Below are 25,921 nucleotides of genomic sequence, written 5' to 3' on the forward strand. Positions count from 1 at the left end.
ACTGGTTAAATAATAGGGAGCAGCGCGTTGTGGTTAATGGATCTTTTTCAACTTGGACTGAAGTGCTAAGTGGTGTGCCGCAAGGCTCAGTATTAGGACCGCTATTGTTCAATATTTTCATTAAAGACCTAACAGAAGGTCTAGAGAGCATGATGTCAATATTTGCAGATGATACCAAATTGTGTACAGTTATAAATGCGGAGGGGGATGCTGAGTCGCTTCAGAACGACTTAGTTAAACTAGAAGCTTGGGCAGCGAAAATAAGATTTTACTCACCGGTAAATCTATTTCTCGTAGTCCGTAGTGGATGCTGGGACTCCGTAAGGACCATGGGGAATAGCGGCTCCGCAGGAGACTGGGCACAACTAAAGAAAGCTTTAGGACTACACCTGGTGTGCACTGGCTCCTCCCACCATGACCCTCCTCCAGACCTCAGTTAAGATACTGTGCCCGGAAGAGCTGACACAATAAGGAAGGATTTTGAATCCCGGGTAAGACTCATACCAGCCACACCAATCACACCGTATAACTCGTGATACTATACCCAGTTAACAGTATGAAATATAACTGAGCCTCAACAGATGGCTCAACAATAACCCTTTAGTTAGGCAATAACTATAAACAAGTATTGCAGACAATCCGCACTTGGGATGGGCGCCCAGCATCCACTACGGACTACGAGAAATAGATTTACCGGTGAGTAAAATCTTATTTTCTCTGACGTCCTAAGTGGATGCTGGGACTCCGTAAGGACCATGGGGATTATACCAAAGCTCCCAAACGGGCAGGAGAGTGCGGATGACTCTGCAGCACCGAATGAGCAAACTCTAGGTACTCCTCAGCCAGGGTATCAAACTTGTAGACTCTTGCCAAAATGTTTGAACCCGACCAAGTAACAGCTCGGCAAAGTTGTAAAGCCGAGACCCCTCGGGCAGCCGCCCAAGAAGAGCCCACTTTACTCGTGGAATGGGCTTTTACAGATTTAGGGTGCGGCAGTCCAGCCGCAGAATGTGCAAGTTGAATCGTGCTACAGATCCAGCGAGCAATAGTCTGCTTAGAAGCAGGAGCACCCAGCTTGTTGGGTGCATACAGGATAAATAGCGAGTCGGTTTTCCTGACTCCAGCCGTCCTGGAAACACATACTTTTCAGGGCCCTGACTACGTCCAGTAACTTGGAATCCTCCAAGTCCCAAGTAGCCGCAGGCACCACAATAGGTTGGTTCACATGAAAAACCGATACCACCTTAGGAAGGATTTGGGAACGAGTCCTCAATTCCGCCTTATCCATATAAAATACAGATAAGGGCTTTTGTATGACAAAGCCGCCAATTCTGATACATGCCTGGCCGACGCCAAGGCCAACAGCATGACCACTTTCCACGTGAGGTATTGTAGCTCCACGGATTTAAGTGGCTCATCCCAAAGCGACTTCAGGAAATCCAACACCACGTTGAGATCCCACGTTGCCACTGGAGGCACAAACGGGGGCTGACTATGCAGCACTCCCTTAACAAAAGTCTGAACTTCAGGCAGTGAAGCCAGTTCTATTTTGGAAGAAAATCGATAGAGCCGAAATCTGGACCTTAATGGAACCCAATTTTAGGCCCATAGTCACCTCTGACTGTAGGAAGTGCAGAAATCGACCTAGCTGAAATTCCTCCTTTGGGGCCTTCCTGGCCTCACAGCACGCAACATATTTCCGCCATATGCGGTGATAATGGTTTGCGTTCACTTCTTTCCTAGCTTTAAATAGCGTAGGGATAACTTCCTCCGGAATGCCCTTTTCCTTCAGGATCCGGCGTTCAACCGCCATGCCGTCAAACGCAGCCGCGGTACGTCTTGGAACAGACAGGCCCCCTGCTGCAGCAGGTCCTGTCTGAGCGGCAGAGGCCATGGGTCCTCTGAGATCATTTCTTGGAGTTCTGGTTACCAAGCTCTTCTTGGCCAACCCGGAACAATGAGTATAGTTCTTACTCCTCTCCTTCTTATTATTCTCATTACCCTGGGTAAGAGAGGCAGAGAAGGGAACACATACACCGACTGGTACACCCACGGTGTTACCAGAGCGTCCACAGCTATCGCCTGAGGGTCCCTTGACCTGGCGCAATATCTTTGTAGCTTTTTGTTGAGGCGGGACGCCATCATGTCCACCTGTGGCCTTTCCCAACGGTGTACAATCATTTGGAAGACTTCTGGATGAAGTCCCCACTCTCCCGGGTGGAGGTCGTGTCTTCTGAGAAAGTCTGCTTCTCAGTTGTCCACTCCGGGAATGAACACTGCTGACAGTGCTAACACATGATTTTCCGCCCATCGGAGAATCCTTGTGGCTTCTGCCATCGCCATCCTGCTTCAGGTGCCGCCCTGTCGGTTTACATGAGCGACCGCCGTGATGTTGTCTGACTGGATCAGCACCGGCCGGTGTTGAAGCAGGGGTCTAGCCTGACTTAGGGCAATGTAAATGGCCCTTAGTTCCAGAATATTTATGTGTAGGGAAGTCTCCTGACTTTTCCATAGCCTTGGAAGTTTCTTCCCTGTGTGACTGCCCCCCAGCCTCGAAGGCTGGCATCCGTGGTCACCAGGACCCAGTCCTGTATGCCGAATCTGCGGCCCCCTAGAAGATGAGCACTCTGCAGCCACCACAACAGCGACACCCTGGCCCTTGGAGATAGGGTTATCCGCCGATGCATCTGAAGATGCGACCCGGAACACTTGTCCAACAGATCCCACTGGAAGATCCTTGCATGGGACCTGGCGAATGGAATTTCTTCGTAAGAAGCTACCATCTTTCCCAGGGCTCGCGTGCATTGATGTACCGACACCTGTATTTGTATTAGGAGGTCTCTGTCTAGAGACGACAACTCCTTGGACTTCTCCTCCGGGAGAAACCCTTTTTATCCTGTTCTGTGTCCAGAACCATACCCAGGAACAGTAGACGCGTCGTAGGAACCAGCTGCGACTTTGGAATATTCAGAATCCAGCCGTGCTGTTGTAGCACTTCCCGAAATAGTGCTACTCCGACGAACAACTGCTCCCTGGACCTCGCCTTTATAAGGAGATCGTCCAAGTACGGGATAATTATTTCGGCCATTACCTTGGTAAATACCTCGGTGCCGGGGACAGACCAACGGCAACGTCTGGAATTGGTAATGACAATCCTGTACCACAATTTTGAGGTACTCCTGGTGAAGAGGGTAAATAGGGACATGCAGGTAAGCATCCTTGATGTCCAGTGATACCATGAAATTCTCCAGGCTTGCAATAATCGCCCTGAGCGATTCCATTTTGAACTTGAACCTTCGTATATAAGTGTTCAAGGATTTCAATTTTAGAATGGGTCTCACCGAACCGTCTGGTTTCGGTACCACAACATTTTGGAATAGTAACCCCGGCCTTGTTGAAGGAGGGGTACCTTTGAATTGCCGCCAGTACTACCTTTCTCCGAGGGCAGCAGGCAAGGCTGATGTGAGGTAACGGCGAGGGGGAGTCGCCTCGAACTCCAGCCTGTATCCCTGTGATACTACTTGCAGAACCTAGGGATCCACCTGTGGGCAAGCCCACTGGTCCCTGAAGTTCCCGAGACGCGCCCCCACCGCACCTGTCTCCACCTGTGGAGCCCCCGCATCATGCGGTGGACTCAGAGGAAGTGGGGGAAGATTTTTGATCCTGGGAACTGGCTGTCTGGTGCAGCTTTTTCCTTCTTCCCTTGTCTCTGTGCAGAAAGGAAGCGCCTTTGACCCGCTTGCTTTTCTGAAGCCGAAAGGACTGTACCTGAAAATACGGTGCTTTCTTAGGCTGTGAGGAAACCTGAGGTAAAAAAATTTCTTCCCAGCTGTTGCTGTGGATACGAGGTCCCAGAGACCATCCCCAAACAATTCCTCACCCTTATAAGGCAGAATCTCCATGTGCCTTTTAAAGGCAGCATCACCTGTCCACTGCCGGGTTTCTAATACCCTCCTGGCAGTATGGACCTTGCATTAATTCTGGATGCCAGCCGGCAAATATCCCTCTGTGCATCCTTCATATATAAGACGACGTCTTTAATATGCTCTATGTTAGCAAAATATTATCCCTGTCTAAGGTATTAATATTATCTGACAGGGTATCAGACCACGCTGCAGCAGCACTATTTATGCTGAGGCAATTGCAGGTCTCAGTATAGAACCTGAGTGTGTATATACAGACTTCAGGATAGCCTCCTGCTTTTTATCAGCAGGCTCCTTCAAGGTGGCCGTATCCTAAGACGGCAGTGCCACCTTTTTTGACAAACGTGTGAGCGCCTTATCCACCCTAGGGGATATCTCCCAACGTGACCTATCCTCTGGCGGGAAAGGGTACGCCATCAGTAACTTTTTAGAAATTACCAGTTTCTTATCGGGGGAACCCACGCTTCTTTACACACTTCATTCACTCATCTGATGGGGGAACAAAACACTGGCTGCTTTTTCTCCCCAAAAATAAAACCCCTTTTATGTGGTAGTTGGGTTCCTGTCAGAAATGTGTAACACATTTTTCATTGCCGAGATCATGTAACGGATGTTCCTAGTGGACTGTGTATATATATCTCAACCTCGTCGACACTGGAGTCAGACTCCGTGTCGACATCTGTGTCTGCCATCTGAGGTAACGGGCGTTTTTTGAGCCCCTGATGGCCTTTGAGACGCCTGGGCTGGCGCAGGCTAAGAAGCCGGCTGTCCCACAGCTGTTACGTCATCCAGCCTTTTATGTAAGGAGTTGACATTGTCGGTTAATACCTTCCACCTATCCATCCACTCTGGTATCGGCCCCACAGGGGGCGACATCCCATTTATCGGCCTCTGCTCCGCCTCCACGTAACCTTCCTCATCCAACATGTCGACACAGCCGTACCGACACACCGCACACACACAGGGAATGCTCTGACCGAGGACAGGACCCCACAAAGTCCTTTGGGGAGACAGAGAGAGAGTATGCCAGCACACACCAGAGCGCTATATAATGCAGGGATTAACACTATAACTGAGTGATTTTTCCCCCAATAGCTGCTTGTATACATATATTGCGCCTAAATTTAGTACCCCCCCCCCCCCTCTCTTTTTAACCCTTTGAGCCTGAAAACTACAGGGGAGAGCCTGGGGAGCTGTCTTCCAGCTGCACTGTGAAGAAAAAATGGCGCCAGTGTGCTGAGGGAGATAGCCCCGCCCCTTTTTCGGCGGACTTTTCTCCCGCTTTTTTATGGATTCTGGCAGGGGTAATTTATCACATATATAGCCCTGGGACTATATATTGTGATGATTTGCCAGCCAAGGTGTCTTATATTGCCCTCAGGGCGCCCCCCCCCAGCGCCCTGCACCCATCAGTGACCGGAGTGTGAGGTGTGCATGAGGAGCAATGGCGCACAGCTGCAGTGCTGTGCGCTACCTTGTTGAAGACAGAAGTCTTCTGCCGCCGATTTTCCGGAACACTTCTTGCTTCTGGCTCTGTAAGGGGGCCGGCGGCGTGGCTCCGGGAACGAACACCAAGGTCGGGTCCTGCGGTCGATCCCTCTGGAGCTAATGGTGTCCAGTAGCCTAAGAAGCCCAAACTACCACCTGTTAGGTAGGTTCGCTTCTTCTCCCCTTAGTCCCTCGCTGCAGTGAGTCTGTTGCCAGCAGATCTCACTGTAAAATAAAAAACCTAAATATACTTTCTTTCTAGGAGCTCAGGAGAGCCCCTAGTGTGCATCCAGCTCAGCCGGGCACAAGATTCTAACTGAGGTCTGTAGGAGGGTCATAGTGGGAGGAGCCAGTGCACACCAGGTAGTCCTAAAGCTTTCTTTAGTTGTGCCCAGTCTCCTGCGGAGCCGCTATTCCCCATGGTCCTTACGGAGTCCCAGCATCCACTTAGGGCGTCAGAGAAATGGAGAATGCGCTTCAATACAGACAAGTGTAAGGTAATGCACTGTGGTAACAAGAACAAAAATAACACCTACCCACTAAATGGTGTAAAATTAGGGGATTCTGTACTGGAAAAGGACTTAGGTGTCCTCATAGATAGCAAACTAAGCAGTAGTACCCAAAGTAGGACTGCAGCAAAGAAGGCTAATAAGATATTAGCATGCATAAAACGGGGAATTGATGCTAGGGACGAGAGGATTATACTCCCATTATATAAATCACTTGTGAGGCCACACCTTGAATACTGTGTACAATTCTGGGCACCTTACTACAAAAAGGATATCCTGGAGCTAGAAAAGGTTCAAAGGCGGGCGACCAAACTAATTAAGGGTATGGAGACGCTGGAATACGAGGAAAGGCTTGCAAGACTAGGCATGTTTACAGTGGAAAAGAGGAGATTAAGAGGGGATATGATCAACATTTACAAATATATAAGGGGACAATATACAGATCTTGCGCAGGACCTGTTTTTGGTTAGATCAACACAGAGAACTCGTGGACACTCGCTCAGGTTAGAGGAGATTCCGCACAATACGGCGTAAAGGTTTTTTTACGGTAAGGACGATACATGTTTGGAATTCCCTGCCTGAGGGAGTTGTAATGGCCAACTCAGTCAACACCTTTAAGAATGGGTTAGATAAATTCCTAATGGATAAGGATATCCAGGGTTACGGGGCATAGTCACGCACTATGGTTATTATAAAAAAAAGGGGTAAAACGTAACGGCAGTCATCAACTCCAGTCAAAATTTTATACAAAATAATCGTGCATAGGAGACCACAAATAGGTTGAACTCGATGGACAATTGTCTTTTTTCAACCTTAGATACTATGTTACTATGTTTAACTTGTAGTATGGGGCAATGGATGATTAAAGAAGGTGTCCCACCAAAGATTAATCATCTAAAGAAGCCGGCCGACCAGTGGGCCCGCAGGATTTCCATTCCCAGATATTGTGTATATACATCTTAATTTCCCAGTATCTCATTGGTCAGGGTGTCCAATCAGTTGCAAGTGTGATGCTGAACACCAGCACAAACACAGAACGCCTTCCTGACTTATGTGGCAGACATGTGGTTGAAGGGCACCCAGCAGTTCCACTAGTTATAGGACAGATGTGTCGTCATTGCCCCTACCCCCCCTCCATTGGTTAATAAATCCAGGTGGGCACAAAGCACATTGGTGATAGTAATATTACCTAAAAAAACATTGAGAGACCTTAATAAAGCAAAATACTCTGTAAACAGTAGCCACTCGCAGCTCTAAACTAAACAAGAGAATTGAGCTGTCCTAGAAATACTAAAATGTAACATTAATGGAACAGAAGGCCAAAGGTCACGGATAACCTTAACTTAATTGACATATTTGCTAAAACTAAATAACATGGGACATGGAGATGTGTTGAAGTCCTATTAATCACATGTAGACTCCAATGCAGAGAGCAATACGGATCCCATGTCCCATGCAGTAAAGACGGTGGGGGCTTAATGCCTCTTACCTCCGAACACGTACAACCAGTTGTCTACCGTGGCGGCTGCGTGGTTAGCCAGAGGAGGGGGCCGCAGGAAGCTGTACCTGCTCAGCTCGGTCCAGCGTTCCTCCAGGGGCAGAAAGACCCAGGTATCATCAGTCAGTCTCCCGTTAGACAACTCCCCACCAAATAAAACTAGGGTCCCATTCCACTCCACTACCACGTGGGAGTGCCGTGGAGCCTGAGGAAGAGAGACAGCAACATGATGCAGAGACAGAAACAAAATACTGGTGGGGGGAGGAGACACACTACTTACATACATAATACTAGCAGATCTCTTGTGGCCCATACTGACCTTCATGTCACTAAGGCTAATAATTATAGCAAGTATACAATAGCAGTAAGGGGTGATGTAGTTCTGGCCCAAACATCTAGAAATGCCTCCCACCGATTCTATTATATATTGCATACAAAGCACTATAAAATGCGGAGAAGGGGTAAAACATACCGGGCTAGGGGTGATTCTTCTTCTCTCCCAGGTATTTGATGTGAAGTTATAGATAACCAGATCTGGAAGAGGGGAATTCAGATCCAGACCTTGGAGAAAGAAACAAAGAATTTGACAGTAGATAAGAACCACTTGCCCATCTAGTCTGCCCCTTTTTTATCCTTTAGGTCAGGGGTTTCCAAACTTTTTGCAAAGAAGGCCAGATTTGGTGAGGTGAAAATGTGTGGGGGCCGACCAGAAACTCATTATATGCCCCCAGCAGTGCTGCCAGATACACATTATATGCCCCCAGCAGTGCTGCCACATACACATTATATGCCCCCAGCAGTGCTGCCACATACACATTATATGCCCCCAGCAGTGCTGCCACATACACATTATATGCCCCCAGCAGTGCTGCCAGATACACATTATATGCCCCCAGCAGTGCTGCCAGATACACATTATTATGCCCCCAGCAGTGCTGCCAGATCAGAATCAGAATCAGCTTTACTGGCCAGGTATACTTGCGTATACTAGGAATTTGTCTTTGGTTTGCTATACAACAGCCAAGTAGGTAACAGATAAGCAGGTGGGGGGGGGGAAGTAAAGTCACACAGATAGGTATACCGTAGGGACACAAGTTAGTTACATGTACGTCTAGTCAGTCAATGCTCAGGAGTTCAGCAGGCGGACCGCTTGGGGAAAGAAACTTTTGAGGCTTCTGGTGGACCTGGCGGGGACAGCCCTGTAACGCCTGCCTGAAGGAAGCAAGTTAAACATGCTGTGGCCGGGGTGTAGCTGGTCTTTAGTATCTTCATTGCCCGCTTTTTAGCTCTGGACAGGTACAGGTCCTGGACTGAGGGAAGGTCGGCCCCGATGATCTTCTCTGCGATTCTGACCACCTTTTGGAGCCTGCATCTGTCCCTCGCGCTGGCGGAGCTGTACCATACGAGTATCGAGGAGGACAGTACCGACTCCACAATCGTGGAGTAGAAGAGGAGCAGAAGCTTCTGTGGGATGTTGAACTTCCTTAGTTGCCCGAGGAAGAACAACCTCTGCTGTGCTTTCCCAACAGTGGCGTCAGCGTTGGACCCCCATTTAAGGTCTCGGGAGATTGTGGTCCCTAGAAACTTGAAGGAGTCCACTAGCGATACCACACTGTCAGCAATCGTTAGCGGAGGTGCACTAGATGACTTCTTCCTGAAGTCCACTATCATCTCGACAGTTTTGGGGGGGGTTGAGCTCAAGGTTGTTGTGGATGCACCACTGGGCCAGCCGGTCTACTTCCCGTCTATAGGCCGATTCGTCCCCGTCCTTGATGAGGCCGATGACGGTGGTGTCAGCTGCGAATTTGATGATCTTTACTGATTGCGCCTCTGAGGTACAGTCATTTGAGTACAGGGAGAAGAGCAGGGGTGAGAGGACACAGCCCTGAGGGGCCCCTGTACTAATGGACCGCACTTGAGAGGTGAATTCCCCCGATTTCACCACCTGTGTCCTATCTGTCAGGAAGTCTACTATCCAGGAACAGGTAGCTTCTGGGACCCCTAGGCAAAGTAATTTGGGGTGGAGGATGCTGGGGACGATTATATTGAAGGCCGAGCTGAAATCGACAAACAGGACACTCGCGTAGGTACAGGGAATGTCTAGGTGCTGTAGAATGTAGTGCAGGCCCAGGTTGACTGCATCCTCGACACACCGATTCGAAAGATAGGCGAACTGCAGGGGGTCCAGTTGGGGGCCAGTCACAGTTTTCAGGTAATTCAAAACCAGACGCTCAAACGTTTTCATGACCACAGACGTCAGCGCTATCGGCCTGTAGTCGTTCAGGTTCGTGATAGAGGGTTTCTTGGGGACCGGGACGATAGTAGACCTTTTGAGGCAGGAAGGGACTTTGAGGCAGGAAGATACACATTGGAGAACTACTTACAAGTGAAAATGCTTTAGCCCAGAACACCTATGAGGGGGTGAAGCACTGAACTTATTGAGACTGCTGATCACCACACACTGCTGCGGAGCTGCAGTAAAGATGGCCACCGTGATGATCCTCCCTGGTGTCTCCTTTTATAGATTCATACACACAGGAGGGCTGGGTTTGTCTCAGTGGTAGAGGCAACCCCAGCCCTCCTGTCTCACCAGATCATCAGCAGACCAGCCTATAGTCTGCACGCAGAGGAGGGGAAGATAGCTGTCAGTCACCGTGTAGCGCGGCTGACAGCAACGGGCGGGGAGTGCAAGTGCGGTGGGGTGATGCGGTCTGCAAAGGCAGTGTTCCTGAGAGACAGCGGGCTGCGGGGCTGAGGGTCAGCGCGGCGATCAATAATAAACAAGCAGGGCAGGCTGCAGGTCGGTGGAAATGTGAGCACGGGCCGCAATTGGTCCCCGGGCTGGACTTTGGACATGCCTGCTTTAGGTAATCTTAACCCTTTTTGAACCTTAGTTCTTTGTAAGGATATTCATATGCCTATCCCAAGCATGTTTAAATTGCTCTATAGTCTTAGACTCTACCACCTCTGATGGGAGGCTATTCCACTTATCCACTACCCTTTCTGTGAAGTAATTATTTCTTAAATTTCCCCTGAAGCTGTCTCTCTCCAGTTTCAGTGTATGTCCTCGAGTACTAACACCTCTCTTCCTTTGAAGAATGTTTCCCTCCTGTACTTTGTTATAACATAATGCATGAGATTTTATCAGCCGAGATGTACGTACTGCTTATACTCTATGCTACATCCGCACCACCCCCATAGTCACCTACTACCCCCTGCAGCATCCGCAGGTCCCCACACACTGCTCTAACCAACTCGCTTCTTCCCTGATATCTCAGACACCCTGTGGATGCTCCAAAAATCACCTCATTCCCCAGTCCCTCACCTCCAAATATGTAAAGTGCATTGGTGGGGGGCAGAAAGGCTCCGGCAGCTGCAGTGCGGGGGGAGAAGGACGGATCCTGACTGCTCACATTGTACCAGTGGCCAGATCCCTGATTGTCAGTCAGCGACAGGTCACAACGCTCCCCCATGTACCCGGGAAAACATACACAGCGATGAGTCTCCTGGAAAGAGAGATAATGTCCAAGTAATCAGAGGTAAATATAGAAACAAAACATATGAAAAAGACAACTCGTGATTTGTGACTTTGACTTAAATAGCACCAACACATTACGCAGCACAGTACAGAGCATATTTAACTAGTCACATCAGGCCCGGTCCCAGCAGAGCTTGCAGCTGGGATGGAGTTGGAATCCCGGCGGTCAAAATACAGACCCCAGAATGCCGGCGCCGCCGCCACAGCTATTCCCACTCCTGGGTGTCCACGACACACACATGGAGTGGGAACAGAACCTGTGGTGAGCGAAGCAAAACACCAAGCCCTGCCAGTTGGGATTTTGACCACCAGGATTCTGACTGCCAGGATCCCGTACTCAACCCTTGCAGCCTAAATTGTGGAGCATTAACCTGCCAGTATGTCTATGGGATATGGAAGGACAATGGAGGACCCAGACTAAACCCGGGGTTTCAGTGAACATCACTAGTCCAGTACTCTATGGGGTCTAAATACTCAAAGACAGAATGTAATTTCTCTTCTAACAGACGTACGGGAAAGCTACAACAGTATGTGTAATGGGCTGCACAAGGGCAGAGACCCTCTTCCCCACCCCTGTCACAACTAAACTCTAAACTAAACTAATTCTTTAACAGGAAGAAGAGAATACATATTATTAGGCTTACTAGAAGCTGGCAGTGCACTGACAGGGGGGTTGGGGAGAAGTACTAATACTAGCCACTGGACTAGTTCAGTTTTCTTGGGCATAAACTGAGTGGCTACTGCAGGGCATTGCGTTTGCAGTCACTAAGCGGACTTTGCTGATCCAGCTATTACGTTTTGCCTCCGTCAGTCCACACACTAACCTTGGCACATCAAAACGCACCCACTTCCTCCAGAAATGCTCTTGCACTGCCTAGCAATTTTATTTTCTCGGCCAGCTCTGCACTCCCTTTCACCAGGAAATCTTATTTCAAGTCTCAAACTACCACTCAGTCTTCCAATCCCCCAAGTCTATTCACTACCTGCAACACCCTCCTCTGCCCTCCCCCTGCTCTTAGCTTCCCTCCCATGACTTTGCAATCACTTTTTGATCTGGAAATGAAAGATCAGCCAGAAAATCTCCTCACCTCAGTCAGATCCTATCTCCCCCCAACTGCCTGTCCACCCTTCCCACCGCTATTGGAGAAGTAGTCTGTGTCTGTCTCCAATCTTCTCTTCCCACCATATATACTCCTTGACTCTCAGCTCCTCCGTTCCCTTTCTTGACGCCTGTTCCCACATCACCCACCTTTTCAACCCGTCTCTTTCATAAAGTACCATCCTTTCCATCATCAAGCATACCTCACCCATCCTCAGAAAATGCTCACTTGACCCGTATTATCTCTTACTAAAGCCCTATGTCTCTTCTTCCCTTTACCTCAAGATCTATGGGGTCGATTCAATTAAACACAATGTTAATAGCGCCAGGAAGGAGGTCCCAGAGCTATTCAATTGGCCGCGCTATTGAGCCAGACCACAGGATTTCTGCTTGCACCCTTCCTGAGGTGGGAGTAGAAATCCAACTAATTTAGTGCCGTGATGCTGTTTCCTGCCTTTTGCGTGGCGCAAACAGCATGGCGACAGGCACTTAAGTGGGAGAATGCCGGTTCTCGCGACTTATCACCCGGCATCAGGCAAGAGAACTGACATCTCCCGACTAGAGATGTGGCCAATTGAATAGCTCCAGGATCTCCTTCCCGGCACTATTCACATCGCTTGTTTGTTTTTTATTCAATAGTTTTAATTGAGCAGTTTACAAGTGTGCAACAAAATACAAACTATACTAACATACAAAAATTTACACTGTGCATGATAACAACAGATATGGCACAATATCAGTAAAGGTTAATTACCAATAATAATACAGTTGTGGTCTCACGGTTATTCAATTGCAAGAGCAATCCGTCAAGCATTTTCTCCGTACGTGCTTGATTGCATAACATGGAGCCACAGGACTGTGCTGAATAGATTCATACATTCATTAGGACAGGGGTGTCTAAACTTTTTGCAAAGAAGGCCATATTTGGTGAGGTGAAAATGTGTGGGGGCCAACCAGATACACAATATGCGCCCCCAGCAGTGCTGCCAGATACACATTATGCGCCCCCAGCAGTGCTGCCAGATACACATTATGCACCCCCAGCAGTGCTGCCAGATACACATTATGCACCCCCAGCAGTGCTGCCAGATACACATTATGCGCCCCCAGCAGTGCTGCCAGATACACATTATGCCCCCCCAGCAGTGCTGCCATATACACATTATATGCCCCCAGCAGTGCTGCCAGATACACAGTATGCGCCCCCAGCAGTACTGCCAGATACACATTATATGCCCCCAGCAGTGCTGCCAGATACACATTATATGCCCCCAGCAGTGCTGCCAGATACACATTATATGCCCCCAGCAGTGCTGCCAGATACACAGTATGCGCCCCCAGCAGTACTGCCAGATACACATTATATGCCCCCAGCAGTACTGCCAGATACACATTATATGCCCCCAGCAGTGCTGCCAGATACACATTATATGCCCCCAGCAGTGCTGCCAGATACACATTATATGCCCCCAGCAGTGCTGCCAGATACACAGTATGCGCCCCCAGCAGTACTGCCAGATACACATTATATGCCCCCAGCAGTACTGCCAGATACACATTATATGCCCCCAGCAGTGCTGCCAGATACACATTATATGCCCCCAGCAGTGCTGCCAGATACACATTGGAGAACTACTTACAAGTGAATTTGCTTTAGCCCAGAAGACCTATGAGGGGGTGAAGCACTGAACTTATTGAGACCGCTGATCACCACACACTGCTGCGGAGCTGCAGTAAAGATGTCCACCGTGATGATCCTCCCTGGTGTCTCCTTTTATAGATTCATACACACAGGAGGGCTGGGTTTGTCTCAGCGGGAGAGGCAACCCCAGCCCTCCTGTCTCACCAGATCATCAGCAGACCAGCCTATAGTCTGCACGCAGAGTAGGGGAGGATAGCTGTCAGTCACAGTGTAGCGAGGCTGACAGCAACGGGCGGGGAGTGTCAGTGCGGTGGGGTGCAGCGGTCTGCAAAGGCAGTGTTCCTGAGAGACAGCGGACTGCGGGGCTGAGTGTCAGCGCAGCAGGGTGCGGCAATCACTAATAAACAAGCAGGGCAGGCTGCCGGCCAGTGGAAATGTGAGCACGGGCCGCAATTGGCCCCCGGGCCTGACTTTGGACATGCCTGCATAAGGACAACATTCTATAACATCTATTCTAGACATCTTGCAAGCCCTACAGTACAAGAATAGATATACAGATCCATGGGGGAATGTCACCTCTTATCATCCCATTAGTCTACAGGACTAAGACTTATGATGGTGCATATTAGGAGACTCTAGCCATCTATCCCAGATTTTATAGTATGTACTGTCCGCCTGCTTCAGTGGTTAGCGCTGTCCACGCTCCAATAGTGGGTCCGGCAGGGACCAACCAAGATCTGGCTATGCATACCTTCGTCAAAGTACATAGGTTTACAACATACTGTCGAGCCAAATTATCAAGAGCATCATTCTCAAATGCTGCCAGTATACACACTGGTGGGGTACACACACCTAGTGGAATCCCTGTTGAAATTATAATTCGAATGGCATCTTTCCAGAATGATGTAACTACGGGACAAGACAACAGTAAATGCCAGAATGTGGCTTCTAATGAACCTAGAGTCTTCCCTGCCCCCCATTTTAAACAGACGTGCAGGCGTTAAATGAACTCCATGTAATATGAAAAGCTGAATTTGAAACCTAGTTGATATAGTAGAGACCCGGGAACTACCCAGAGCTGCTCCAAATGCGTCCAGAGATAATGACACCACATCTGCCTCCCATTTCGTTCTGAGATGCAACATATCTTCCCTGTGATGCGAGTTTAATAATGCAGAATAAAATAAGAATTTACTTACCGATAATTCTATTTCTCGGAGTCCGTAGTGGATGCTGGGGTTCCTGAAAGGACCATGGGGAATAGCGGCTCCGCAGGAGACAGGGCACAAAAAGTAAAGCTTTTCCAGATCAGGTGGTGTGCACTGGCTCCTCCCCCTATGACCCTCCTCCAGACTCCAGTTAGGTACTGTGCCCGGACGAGCGTACACAATAAGGGAGGATTTTGAATCCCGGGTAAGACTCATACCAGCCACACCAATCACACCGTACAACTTGTGATCTAAACCCAGTTAACAGTATGATAACAAAAGGAGCCTCTGAAAGACGGCTTCCTACAACAATAACCCGATTTTTGTAACAATAACTATGTACAAGTATTGCAGAATAATCCGCACTTGGGATGGGCGCCCAGCATCCACTACGGACTCCGAGAAATAGAATTATCGGTAAGTAAATTCTTATTTTCTCTATCGTCCTAGTGGATGCTGGGGTTCCTGAAAGGACCATGGGGATTATACCAAAGCTCCCAAACGGGCGGGAGAGTGCGGATGACTCTGCAGCACCGAATGAGAGAACTCCAGGTCCTCTTTTGCCAGGGTATCAAATTTGTAAAATTTTACAAACGTGTTCTCCCCCGACCACGTAGCTGCTCGGCAGAGTTGTAATGCCGAGACCCCTCGGGCAGCCGCCCAAGATGAGCCCACCTTCCTTGTGGAATGGGCATTTACATATTTTTTTCTGTGGCAAGCCTGCCACAGAATGTGCAAGCTGAATTGTACTACAAATCCAACGAGCAATAGTCTGCTTAGAAGCAGGAGCACCCAGCTTGTTGGGTGCATACAGGATAAACAGCAAATCAGATTTCCTGACTCCAGCCGACCTGGAAACTATATTTTCAGGGCCCTGACAACATCCAGCAACTTGGAGTCCTCCAAGTCCCTAGTAGCCGCAGGCACCACAATAAGCTGGTTCAGGTGAAACGCTGACACCACCTTAGGGAGAAACTGGGGACGAGTCCACAGCTTTGCTCTGTCCGAATGGACAATCAGATATGGCTTTGTGAGATAAAGCCGCCAATTCTGACACTCGCCTGGCCGAGGCCAGGACCAACAGCATGGTCACTTTCCATGTGAGATATATCAAATCCACAGATTTGAGTTGTTTAAAACAATGTGATTTTAGGAATCCCAAACTACGTTGAGATCGCCCAGTGCCACTGGAGACATCAAAAAGGGGTTGTATATGCAGTACTCCCTTAACAACTTCTGGACTTCAGGAACTGAAGCCAATTTCTTTCTGGAAGAAAATCGACCGGTCGAAATTTGAACCTTAATGGACCCCAATTTGAGACCCATATACACTCCTGCTTGCAGGAATGTAGGAATTAACCTAGTTGAAATTCTTCCGTGGAGCCTTCCTGGCCTCACACCATGGAACATATTTTCACCTAAGCGGTGATAATGTTGTGCGGTCACCTCCTTCCTGGCTCTGACCAGGGTAGGGATGACCTCTTCCGGAATGCCTTTTTCCCTTAGGATCCGGCGTTCACCCGCCCTGGCGTCAACGCAGCTGCGGTAAGTCATGGAACAGACATGATTCTTGCTGAATCAAGATCCTTTCTAGTATCTCTGGAAGTTCCGGGTACCAAGTTCTTCTTGGCCCAAACCGGAACCACGAGTATAGTTCTTACTCCTCTCCTTCCTATCATTCTCCATACACTGGGTATGAAAGGCAGAGGAGGGAACACATACACCGACTGGTACACCCACGGTGTTACCAGAGCGTCCCAGCTATTGCATGAGGGTCTCTAGACCTGGCGCTTCATGTGGGACGCCATCATAACCACCTTTGGTCTTTCCCAACGGTTTACAAACATGTGGAAACTTCCAGATGAAGTTCCCACTTTTCCGGGTGGAATTCATTTATGCTGAGGAAATCTTCCTAGTTGTCCACTCCCGGAATGAACACTGCTGACAGTGTTATCACATGATCTTTCGCCCAGCGAAGAATCCTTGCTGTCATTGCCCTCCTGCTTCTTGTGCCGCCCCGTCTGTTTACGTGGGCGACTGCCATGATGATGTCCTACTGGATCAGCACCGGTTGACTTTGAAGCAGAGGTCTTCCTAGGCTCAGAGCATCGTAAATTGCCCTTAGCTCCAGTATATTCATGTGGAGAGAAATCTCCAGACTTGACCACACTTCCTTGGAAATTTCTTCCTTGTGTGACTGTTCCCCAGCCTCTCAGGCTGGCATCCGTGGTCACCAGAACACAGTCCTGAATGCTGAATGTGCTGCCCTCTAGAAGATGAGCACTCTGCAGCCCCCACAGAAGAGACACCCTTGTCCTTGGAGACAGGGTTATCCGCTGATGCATCTGAAGATGCGATCCGGACCATTCGTCCAGCAAATCCCCCTGAAAAGTTTTTGCGTGAGATCTGCCGAATGGAATCGCTTCGTAAGAAGCCACCATTTTTCCCAGGACTCCTGTGCATTGATGCACTGATACTTGGCCTGGTTTTAGGAGGTTTCTGACTAGGTCGGATAACTCCCTGGCTTTCCCCTCCAGGAGAAATACCTCTTTCTGGACTATGCCCAGAATCATTCCTAGGAACAGCAGACGTATCATCGGAAAACAGCTGCGATTTTTGGAATATTTAGAATCCACTCGTGCTGTCGTAGAACTACTTTAGATAGTTCTTTTCCGACCTCCAACTGTTCTCTGGAAACTTGCCCCTTTCAGGATATCGTCCAAGTAAGGGATAATTAAGATGCCTTTCTTCTTTTAAGAATCATCTTTTCGGCCATTACCTTGGTAAAGGCCCGGGGTGCCGTGGATAATTCAACGGCAGCGTCTGAAACTGATATTGACAGTTCTGTATCACGAACCAGAGGTACCCTTGTTGAGAAGGGCAAATTTGGACATGGAGGTAATCCTTGATGTCCAGGGACACCATATAGTCCCCTTTTTTCCGGTTCTCTATCACTGCTTTGAGTGACTCCATCTTGATTTGAACCTTTTTATGTAAGTGTTCAAAGATTTCAGATTTAGACTATGTCTCACCAAGCCGTCTGGCTTCAGTACCACAATATAGTGTGGAAGACAAATACCCTTTTCCTTGTTGTAGGAGGGGTACTTTGATTATCACCTGCTGGAAATACAGCTTGTGAATTTTTTCCAATACTGCCTCCCTGTCGGAGGAAGCCGTTGGTAAAGCAGGCTTCAGGAACCTGCGAGGAAAAAATGTCTCGACTCTCCAATCTGTACCCCTGGGATAATACTTGTACGATCTAGGGGTCAACTTGCGAGTGATCCCACTGCGCGCTGAGACTCTTGAGACTACCCCCCCACTGGTGGAGGGCTTCTTTTCCTGGGAAGGGGCTGCCTGCTGCAGTCTACTTCCCTTTCCTCTATGTCTGGGCAGATATGACTGGCCTTTTGCCCGCTTGCCCACATGGGAACGGAAGGATTGAGGCTGAAAAGACAGTGTCTTTTTCTGCTGAGATGTAACTTGGGGTAAAAAGGTTGGATTTCCCAGCTGTAGCCGTGGCCCCCAGGTCCGATGGACCGACCCCAAATAACTCCTTCCCTTTATACGGCAATACTTCCACGTGCCGTATGGGATCTGTATCACCTGACCACTGTCGTGTCCATGACATCTTCCGGGAGATATGGACAACGCACTTATCTTGATGCCAGAGTGCAAATATCCCTCTGTGCATCTCGCATACATATATATAGAATGCATCCTATTAAATGCTCTATATCAATAAAATATTTTTAGTCAGGGAATTCGACCAAGCCAACCCAGCACTGCATCTCCAGGCTGATGGCGATCGCTGGTCGCAGTATAACCACCGTATGTGTGTATATACTTTTTAGGATATTTTTCCAGCTGCCTATCAGCTGGCTCCTTGAGGGCGGCCGTATCTGGAGACGGTAACGCCACTTGATAAGCGTGTGAGCGCCTTTTCCACCCTAAGGGGTGTTTCCCAACGCGCCCTAACTTCTGGCGGGAAAGGGTATAACGCCAATATTTGCTATCGGGGTAAACCCACGCATCATCACACACTTCATTTTATTTTATCTGATTCAGGAAAAACTACAGGTAGTTTTTTCACTTCCACATAATACCCTTTTTTGTGGTACTTGTAGTATCAGAAATATGTAACAGCTCCTTCATTGCCCTTAACGTGTGGCCCTAATGAGGAATACGTTTGTTTATTCACCGTCGACACTGGATTCAGTGTCCGTGTCTGTGTCGACCGACTGAGGTAAATGGGCGTTTTTTATAAAAAAAACCCTGACGGTGTTTCTGAGACGCCTGGACCGTTACTAATTGTTTGTCGGCCGTCTCATGTCGTCAACCGACCTTGCAGCGTGTTGACATTCTCACGTAATTCCCTAAATAAGCCATCCATTCCGGTGTCGACTCCCTAGAGAGTGACATCACCATTACAGGCAATTTCTCCGCCTCCTCCAGCATCGTCCTCATACATGTCGACACACACGTACCGACACACAGCACACACACCTGGAATGCTCTGACAGAGGACAGGACCCCACTAGCCCTTTGGAGAGACAGAGGGAGAGTTTGCCAGCACACACCAAAAAACGCTATAATTACATAGGGACAACCTTATATAAGTGTTTCTCCCTAATAGCATCTTTATATATATATATTTATATCGCCAATTTGTGCCCCCCCTCTCTGTTTAAACCCTGTTTCTGTAGTGCAGTGCAGGGGAGAGCCTGGGAGCCTTCTCTCCAGCCTTTCTGTGAGAGAAAAAATGGCGCTGTGTGCTGAGGAGATAGGCCCCGCCCCTTTTACGGCGGGCTCGTCTCCCGCTCTTTAGTGAAGTTTGGCAGGGGTTAAATATCTCCATATAGCCTCTGGGGGCTATATGTGAGGTATTTTTAGCCAGTATATAGGTTTACATTTGCCTCCCAGGGCGCCCCCCCCCAGCGCCCTGCACCCTCAGTGACAGCGTGTGAAGTGTGCTGAGAGGAAAATGGCGCACAGCTGCAGTGCTGTGCGCTACCTTTAGAAGACTGTCAGAGTCTTCAGCCGCCGATTCTGGACCTCTTCTAACTTCAGCATCTGCAAGGGGGCCGGCGGCGCGGCTCCGGTGACCATCCAGGCTGTACCTGTGATCGTCCCTCTGGAGCTAATGTCCAGTAGCCAAGAAGCCAATCCATCCTGCACGCAGGTGAGTTCACTTCTTCTCCCCTCAGTCCCTCGTTGCAGTGATCCTGTTGCCAGCAGGACTCACTGTAAAATAAAAAACCTAAGCTAAACTTTCTCTAAGCAGCTCTTTAGGAGAGCCACCTAGATTGCACCCTTCTCGGCCGGGCACAAAAATCTAACTGGAGTCTGGAGGAGGGTCATAGGGGGAGGAGCCAGTGCACACCACCTGATCTGGAAAAGCTTTACTTTTTGTGCCCTGTCTCCTGCGGAGCCGCTATTCCCCATGGTCCTTTCAGGAACCCCAGCATCCACTAGGACGATAGAGAAATTGTAGAAATTGAGTGAGTATTGCCAAGTGAGAGCATTCATTTCTTAACTGGAGTCTCCTGTATACTGGGGGGGGTCATTGGAAAATTGAGTTGCGCAGGCGTGTCCAGGTTGAAGGTACCTAAAGAAGTAAGTATGTGGGACAGGGTAATTCAGTTGCAGCCGTTGAAGTGTCATAAATACACAACCGGAATATAATTGTCCAATAGTAGTTTTGCCCTATTTGTCCCAGATTTTACGTAGTTGCAGCCCAGCTAATTCCTTAAACCTTGTAGTGCCATACAAGGGACTATCCGGGTCCCACCCATCCCCATGTAAAATAAAGTCGGCCTGTTTCCAGACTAGGAGTGCCTGTTTCAATAATGGTAATTTAATCAATCTAGTATTGCCACACAGCAGATAATTCAAGGGAGTGAAACCCGGAACCGACTCAGCTATCATCAGGGTAGGCAACGCCAGTCCTGGCACATCATGGACCCATTCAAATATGTGTGCCAGCTGTGCTGCAAAACAGTAAAGTCGAAACAGAGGTAGCGCTAAACCCCCAGAATCCAGAGAACGGGTCTGTGTGTCCAATTTAATCCTTACTCTACGGCTAGACCAAATAATTGACGATAACATGCCGTCAATACGTTTAAAGAGTTTTAGAGGAATGTATATTGGAGAATGCTGCAGAACATACAGCAGTTTGGGCTGAACAGTCATTTTTATAAGGTCGATTCGACCTATAACTAACGGGCAGTTTTCCCCACACCGTTATTCGAGTCTTCAAATAATCTATTTGGGGTTGAATGTTGAGAGCTATACAATGGGTTGGATCATCAGTTATCCAAACGTCTAGATATTTGAAGGAGTCCACAAACTGAAGCGGGAGAGGTATTATTGGGTTGTCAGGACATGACCCTTTATATGGGAGAATACAAGATTTATTCCAGTTAAGTAAACCAGAATATTTACCAGACTCATTAAGGCTATCTAGTACCGCGGGCATAGTAATAGGATACTTGGACACAAACAGAAGTATATCATCCATATATAGTGCAAGTTTATCCACCCTGGGACCAATTCTGAACCCCGGAACTGCTTGGTTATCACGTATAAGGCAGGCCAATGGTTCTATTGCCAGAGCAGGCGACAGAGGACAGCCCTGTCTGGTTCCCCTCGCCAAAGAAACGGAAGATGAAATATATCCATTCACTGAGACTCTGGCACAAGGTGCCGAATACAGTCGTTTGACCCTTCCTATAAACCCTGGTCCAATCCCAAATTACCTCAGTCTCCCACAGAAACACCCACTCCACCGAATCAAATGCTTTGGCTTCATCAAGCGAGACAATATTAGAAGTGTGAGCGTCACCATGAAAGACCTGCAGGTGTGTGAACAACCTGCGGAGATTTAACAGCGTGGACTTTCCCGGCATGAAGCCGGTCTGGTTCCCGTGGATCAATTGGGCAAAGCCTAGTGGCCAAGACCTTAGCTAGAATTTTCACGTCTGTAAGTGATATGAGCCTATACAAGTCTACCAGTCTAGGGTCCTTGTCTGGTTTCAGTAGCACTATAAATCAATGCCTCTGACATGGACTGTGGCAGGGAGCCTAGTTTAAACAGATCATTGAATAAAGACAGAAGTCTGGGTACATAAAAGGCATAATGTTTCTTGTAAAGTTCAAGAGGGACGCCAACTAAGCCGGGTACCTTACCACTGGGAAAGGATTTGATAGCCGCCTCTAATTCATCTGCCAAGAGGGGGAAATTCATGGAAGTCCCTCGCTTCCTGTGACAATGTTGGCATGGATATTCCTGCAATACTCGTGTGTCACATGTTCATTTAGTACTATACAGATGCCGGTAAAACTCAAAAAACTGCATAGCAATATCAGGGGTCTGATCGTATATACAGAATGTCATTGTGTCCCAGTATTTCAATTACTGTATTGGTAGACTGTTCCACACTCGCCAGTCTAGCCAAATAACTTACCGGCCTATCCTCCAGTGCATATTGAGAGCGTTAGGTAAATAATAAGCGGCATTTAGCTTTCTCAATCAGACAATCCTTCCAAGCCCTTTGGGCTTGCAACTACGCAATTTTAGAAGAGGCAAGACCATTGGACAGGAACGCAACCTCAAGTGATCTACAAGACGCCTCTAAATCGAATTCCTATTCACATCGCTTTTAATTGAATTGACCCCTTTCAGTGATTTGTCAATCACCAGTTTTCTCTCCTCTCATGCTCTAATGGACCCACTTCAATCTGTTTTTCGTTCCCTCCACTGCACAGAAACAGTCCTTACTTGTGTCACTAATGATCTTCTCAATGTTAGATAAGTGTGTCCTTTCACTCTACGCATCTTCTGATTTATCTGCTGCCTCTTGTCCCTCAAACACTCTACTCTATCAGTCTCTGCGTCCCTTCATTGTTGACTTCTTACCTCTTTATGGGGTATATTCAATTCCTGTCAGATCCTCTCCAACGGAGAGGATCCGATAGTTCATTATTTAATTTGCGGGCGTTTTCGGCGACTTTTGTACCGTTTTCGCCCATGTCAATCCGACTTTTTTTTAAAGTCGAATTGGCATGGGCGAAAATGGGACAAACAATGGACGAAAAACAGGTGTAGTATTGTTTGCCGGCGGTCGGATCCCAGCGACCAGCATACCGGCGCCGGAATCCTGACCACCGGCATACCGACAGCTGGGCGAGCGCAAATGAGCCCCTTGCTGGCTCGCTGCGCTAGCCACGCGGTGGACACGGTGGCGCGATACGCTATCTATTCTCCCTCCAAGGGGGTCATGGACCCCCAAGAGGGAGAAAAGATGTCGGTATGCCAGCAGTCGGGATTCCGGCGCCGGTATGGTGGACACCGGGAGCCCGGCCGCCGGTAACCTGAAGACCACCCGGCGAAAACACCCGCAAATTTGCCAAACAGGTGGATCGTCGGAGAATTTGCCGATCCACCTCTTTTTCGACAGTGTCGGAATTTCCGACTAGTCAAAAAAATGGCACTTACATTGAATAGGGCGAATCGAAATTCGCCCTAAAAAAACCGAAAAGTGCTCTTTTTTCGACCTATCGGGAATGCAGTCATGAATTGAATATACCCCTATAACTGTTCACTCTGTCTCTTGCTTTGATTCCACCTCTCACCCTCCATTTGTCTGTGTTCCCCAAAGGTCTGTTCTTGCATATCTTCTCTTTGCCATTACGCCTCCTCCCTTGAGTACTAATCAGCTCCTTCAGCATTTATTACCACCTCTACGCTGATGACACACAAATGTATTCCTTCACCTCCCCCCCATTCCCCATGTCAAATGACTGGACAGAATCCTCAACTCCTCTCTCTCCTACACTTCAAACAATCAGTCTATCGCACAATCGTGCTGCTTGCAGCTTCATAATATCGCTAGAATCAAACGTCTCTCAACACGGATGCCACCAAAGCTCTCATCCATGCATTTGACATTTCCCACCTAGGCTACTGCAATATCCTCCTTCCTGGCTTTCTTCTGACCACTTCAAATTTCAAGCTAATTGTGCTGCCAGTTTCATTTAATTCTCCCTCGGCTCCGACGGTTTTGGCCCTCTGCTACGTCCCTGGCTCCCCATCCACCTCACAGTACAAATCAAGCTCCTCATCCTCACATAAAAATACACTGCCTCCTACAAATCATACCTCATTTCTGGTCACACTCACTCCTGCTGTGTAAGTTTCTCTACTGATACCTCAAAGATGGTCACCCACCCCTTTCATTCCCGCATGCAGGATTTCTCTCATGCTGCCCCACTGCTCTTGAACTCACTTTCCCACCCTATCAGACTATCTTACAGTATCCACACAAACCCCTAAAAACTCACCACTTCATAAAAGCCTATTAGCCTTTCTCATCACTCAGTACTCTATCCCCCCCGACCTCCCACCTACTCTTGCATAGACTGTAAGACCTCACAGGCAGGACCCATTATCATTTCCTCCGAGCATTACCCTTCACTAGTGTGCTTCTGTTCCCGCTTCCAATCTCCGCACCAGCAACTCCCATCCTGTGTTCACTGACTTATTAAAGGTACTGGATCAGTGAATACTAACTTATTTCTTAATTACAATATGGGTGATACAAATAGATACAGGGCATCCTGAAAGTATTCACAGCGCTTCACTTTTTCTACATTTTGTTATGTTACAGCCTTAATCCAAAATGGAATAAATTAATTTTTCCTCCCTCAAAATTCTACACAATACTCCATAATGACAACGTGAAAAAAGTTTTTTTTAAAATTTTTGCAAATTTATTAAAAATAAAAAACTAAGAAATCACATGTACATAAGTATTCACTGCCTTTGCTCAATGCTTTGTAGGAGCACCTTTGGCAGCAATTACAGCATCAAGTCTTTTTGAATATGCCGCCACAAGCTTGGCACACCCATCTTTGGGCAGTTTCGCCTATTCCTTTTTGAAGCACCTCTCAAGCTCCATCAGGTTGGATGGGAAGCGTCGGTGCACAGCCATTGAGATCTCTCCAGAGATGTTCAATCGGATTCAAGTCTGGGCTCTGCCTGGGCCACTCAAGGACACTCACAGAGTTGTCCCGAAGTCACTCCTTTGATATCTTGGCTGTCTGCTTAGGGTCGTTGTCCTGCTGAAAGATGAACCGTTGCCCCAGTCTGAGGTCAAGAGCAGGTTTTCATCCAGGATGTGTCTGTACATTGCTGCATTCATCTTTCCCTCTATCCTGACTACTCTCCCAGTTCCTGCCACTTAATAACATCCCCACTACATGATGCTGCCACCACCATGCTTCATTGTAGGGATGGTATTGGCCTGGTGATAAGTGGTGCCTGGTATCCTCCAAACATGACACCTGGCATTCACGCCAAAGAGTTCAATCTTTGTCTCATCAGATCAGAGAATTTTGTTTTTCATGGTCTGAGAGTCCTTCAGGTGCGTTGCCATGTGCTTTTTACTAAGGAATGGCTTCCGTCTGGCCATGCTACCATAAAAGCCTGATTGGTGGATTGCTGCAGAGATTGTTGTCCTTCTGGAAGGTTCTCCTCTCTCCACAGATGAATGCAGTAGCTCTGACAGAGTGACCATCGGGTCCTTGGTAACCTCCCAAACTAGAGCCCTTTCCCCCTGATCGCTCAGTACAGACGGCCGGCTAGCTCTAGGAAGAGTCCTGGTGGTTCCGAACTTCTTCCATTTATGGATGATGGAGGCCACTGTGCTCTTTGGGACCTTCAAAGCAGCAGATCTTTTTCTGTACCCTTCCCCAGATCTGTGCCTCATGACAATCCTGTCTCGGAGATCTACAGACAATTCCTTTGACTTCATGCTTGGTTTGTACTCAAACATGCACGGTCAAGTGTGGGACCTTATAAAGACAGGTGTGTGATTTCCAAATCATGTCCAATCAACTAAATTTACCACAGATGGACTCCAATTAAGCTGTAGGAGTATCTCAAGGATGATCAGTGGAAACAGGATGCACCTGAGCTAAATTTTGAGCTTCATGGCAAAGGCTGTGAATACTTAGTTT

General features: G+C 48.2%; 1 protein-coding gene across 4 annotated transcripts in view; it reads right to left on the reverse strand.

Annotated features, from left to right (window-relative positions):
* The window catches only part of MEGF8 (multiple EGF like domains 8), a 106,906-nt gene that overhangs the window by 51,423 nt on the left and 29,562 nt on the right, over window positions 1-25,921 (reverse strand). For all 4 annotated transcript variants that reach the window (XM_063942335.1, XM_063942332.1, XM_063942333.1 and 1 more), the window contains exons 5-7: window positions 10,744-10,924; window positions 7,891-7,979; window positions 7,410-7,623 (exon numbers count right to left, since the gene is read on the reverse strand). In XM_063942335.1, the coding sequence (XP_063798405.1) occupies window positions 7,410-7,623; window positions 7,891-7,979; window positions 10,744-10,924 (484 nt within the window). The remainder of the gene's footprint in view (window positions 1-7,409; window positions 7,624-7,890; window positions 7,980-10,743; window positions 10,925-25,921) is intronic.

Source organism: Pseudophryne corroboree, chromosome 10 (assembly GCF_028390025.1).
Source record: "Pseudophryne corroboree isolate aPseCor3 chromosome 10, aPseCor3.hap2, whole genome shotgun sequence".
Taxonomy (NCBI): Eukaryota; Metazoa; Chordata; class Amphibia; order Anura; family Myobatrachidae; genus Pseudophryne; species Pseudophryne corroboree.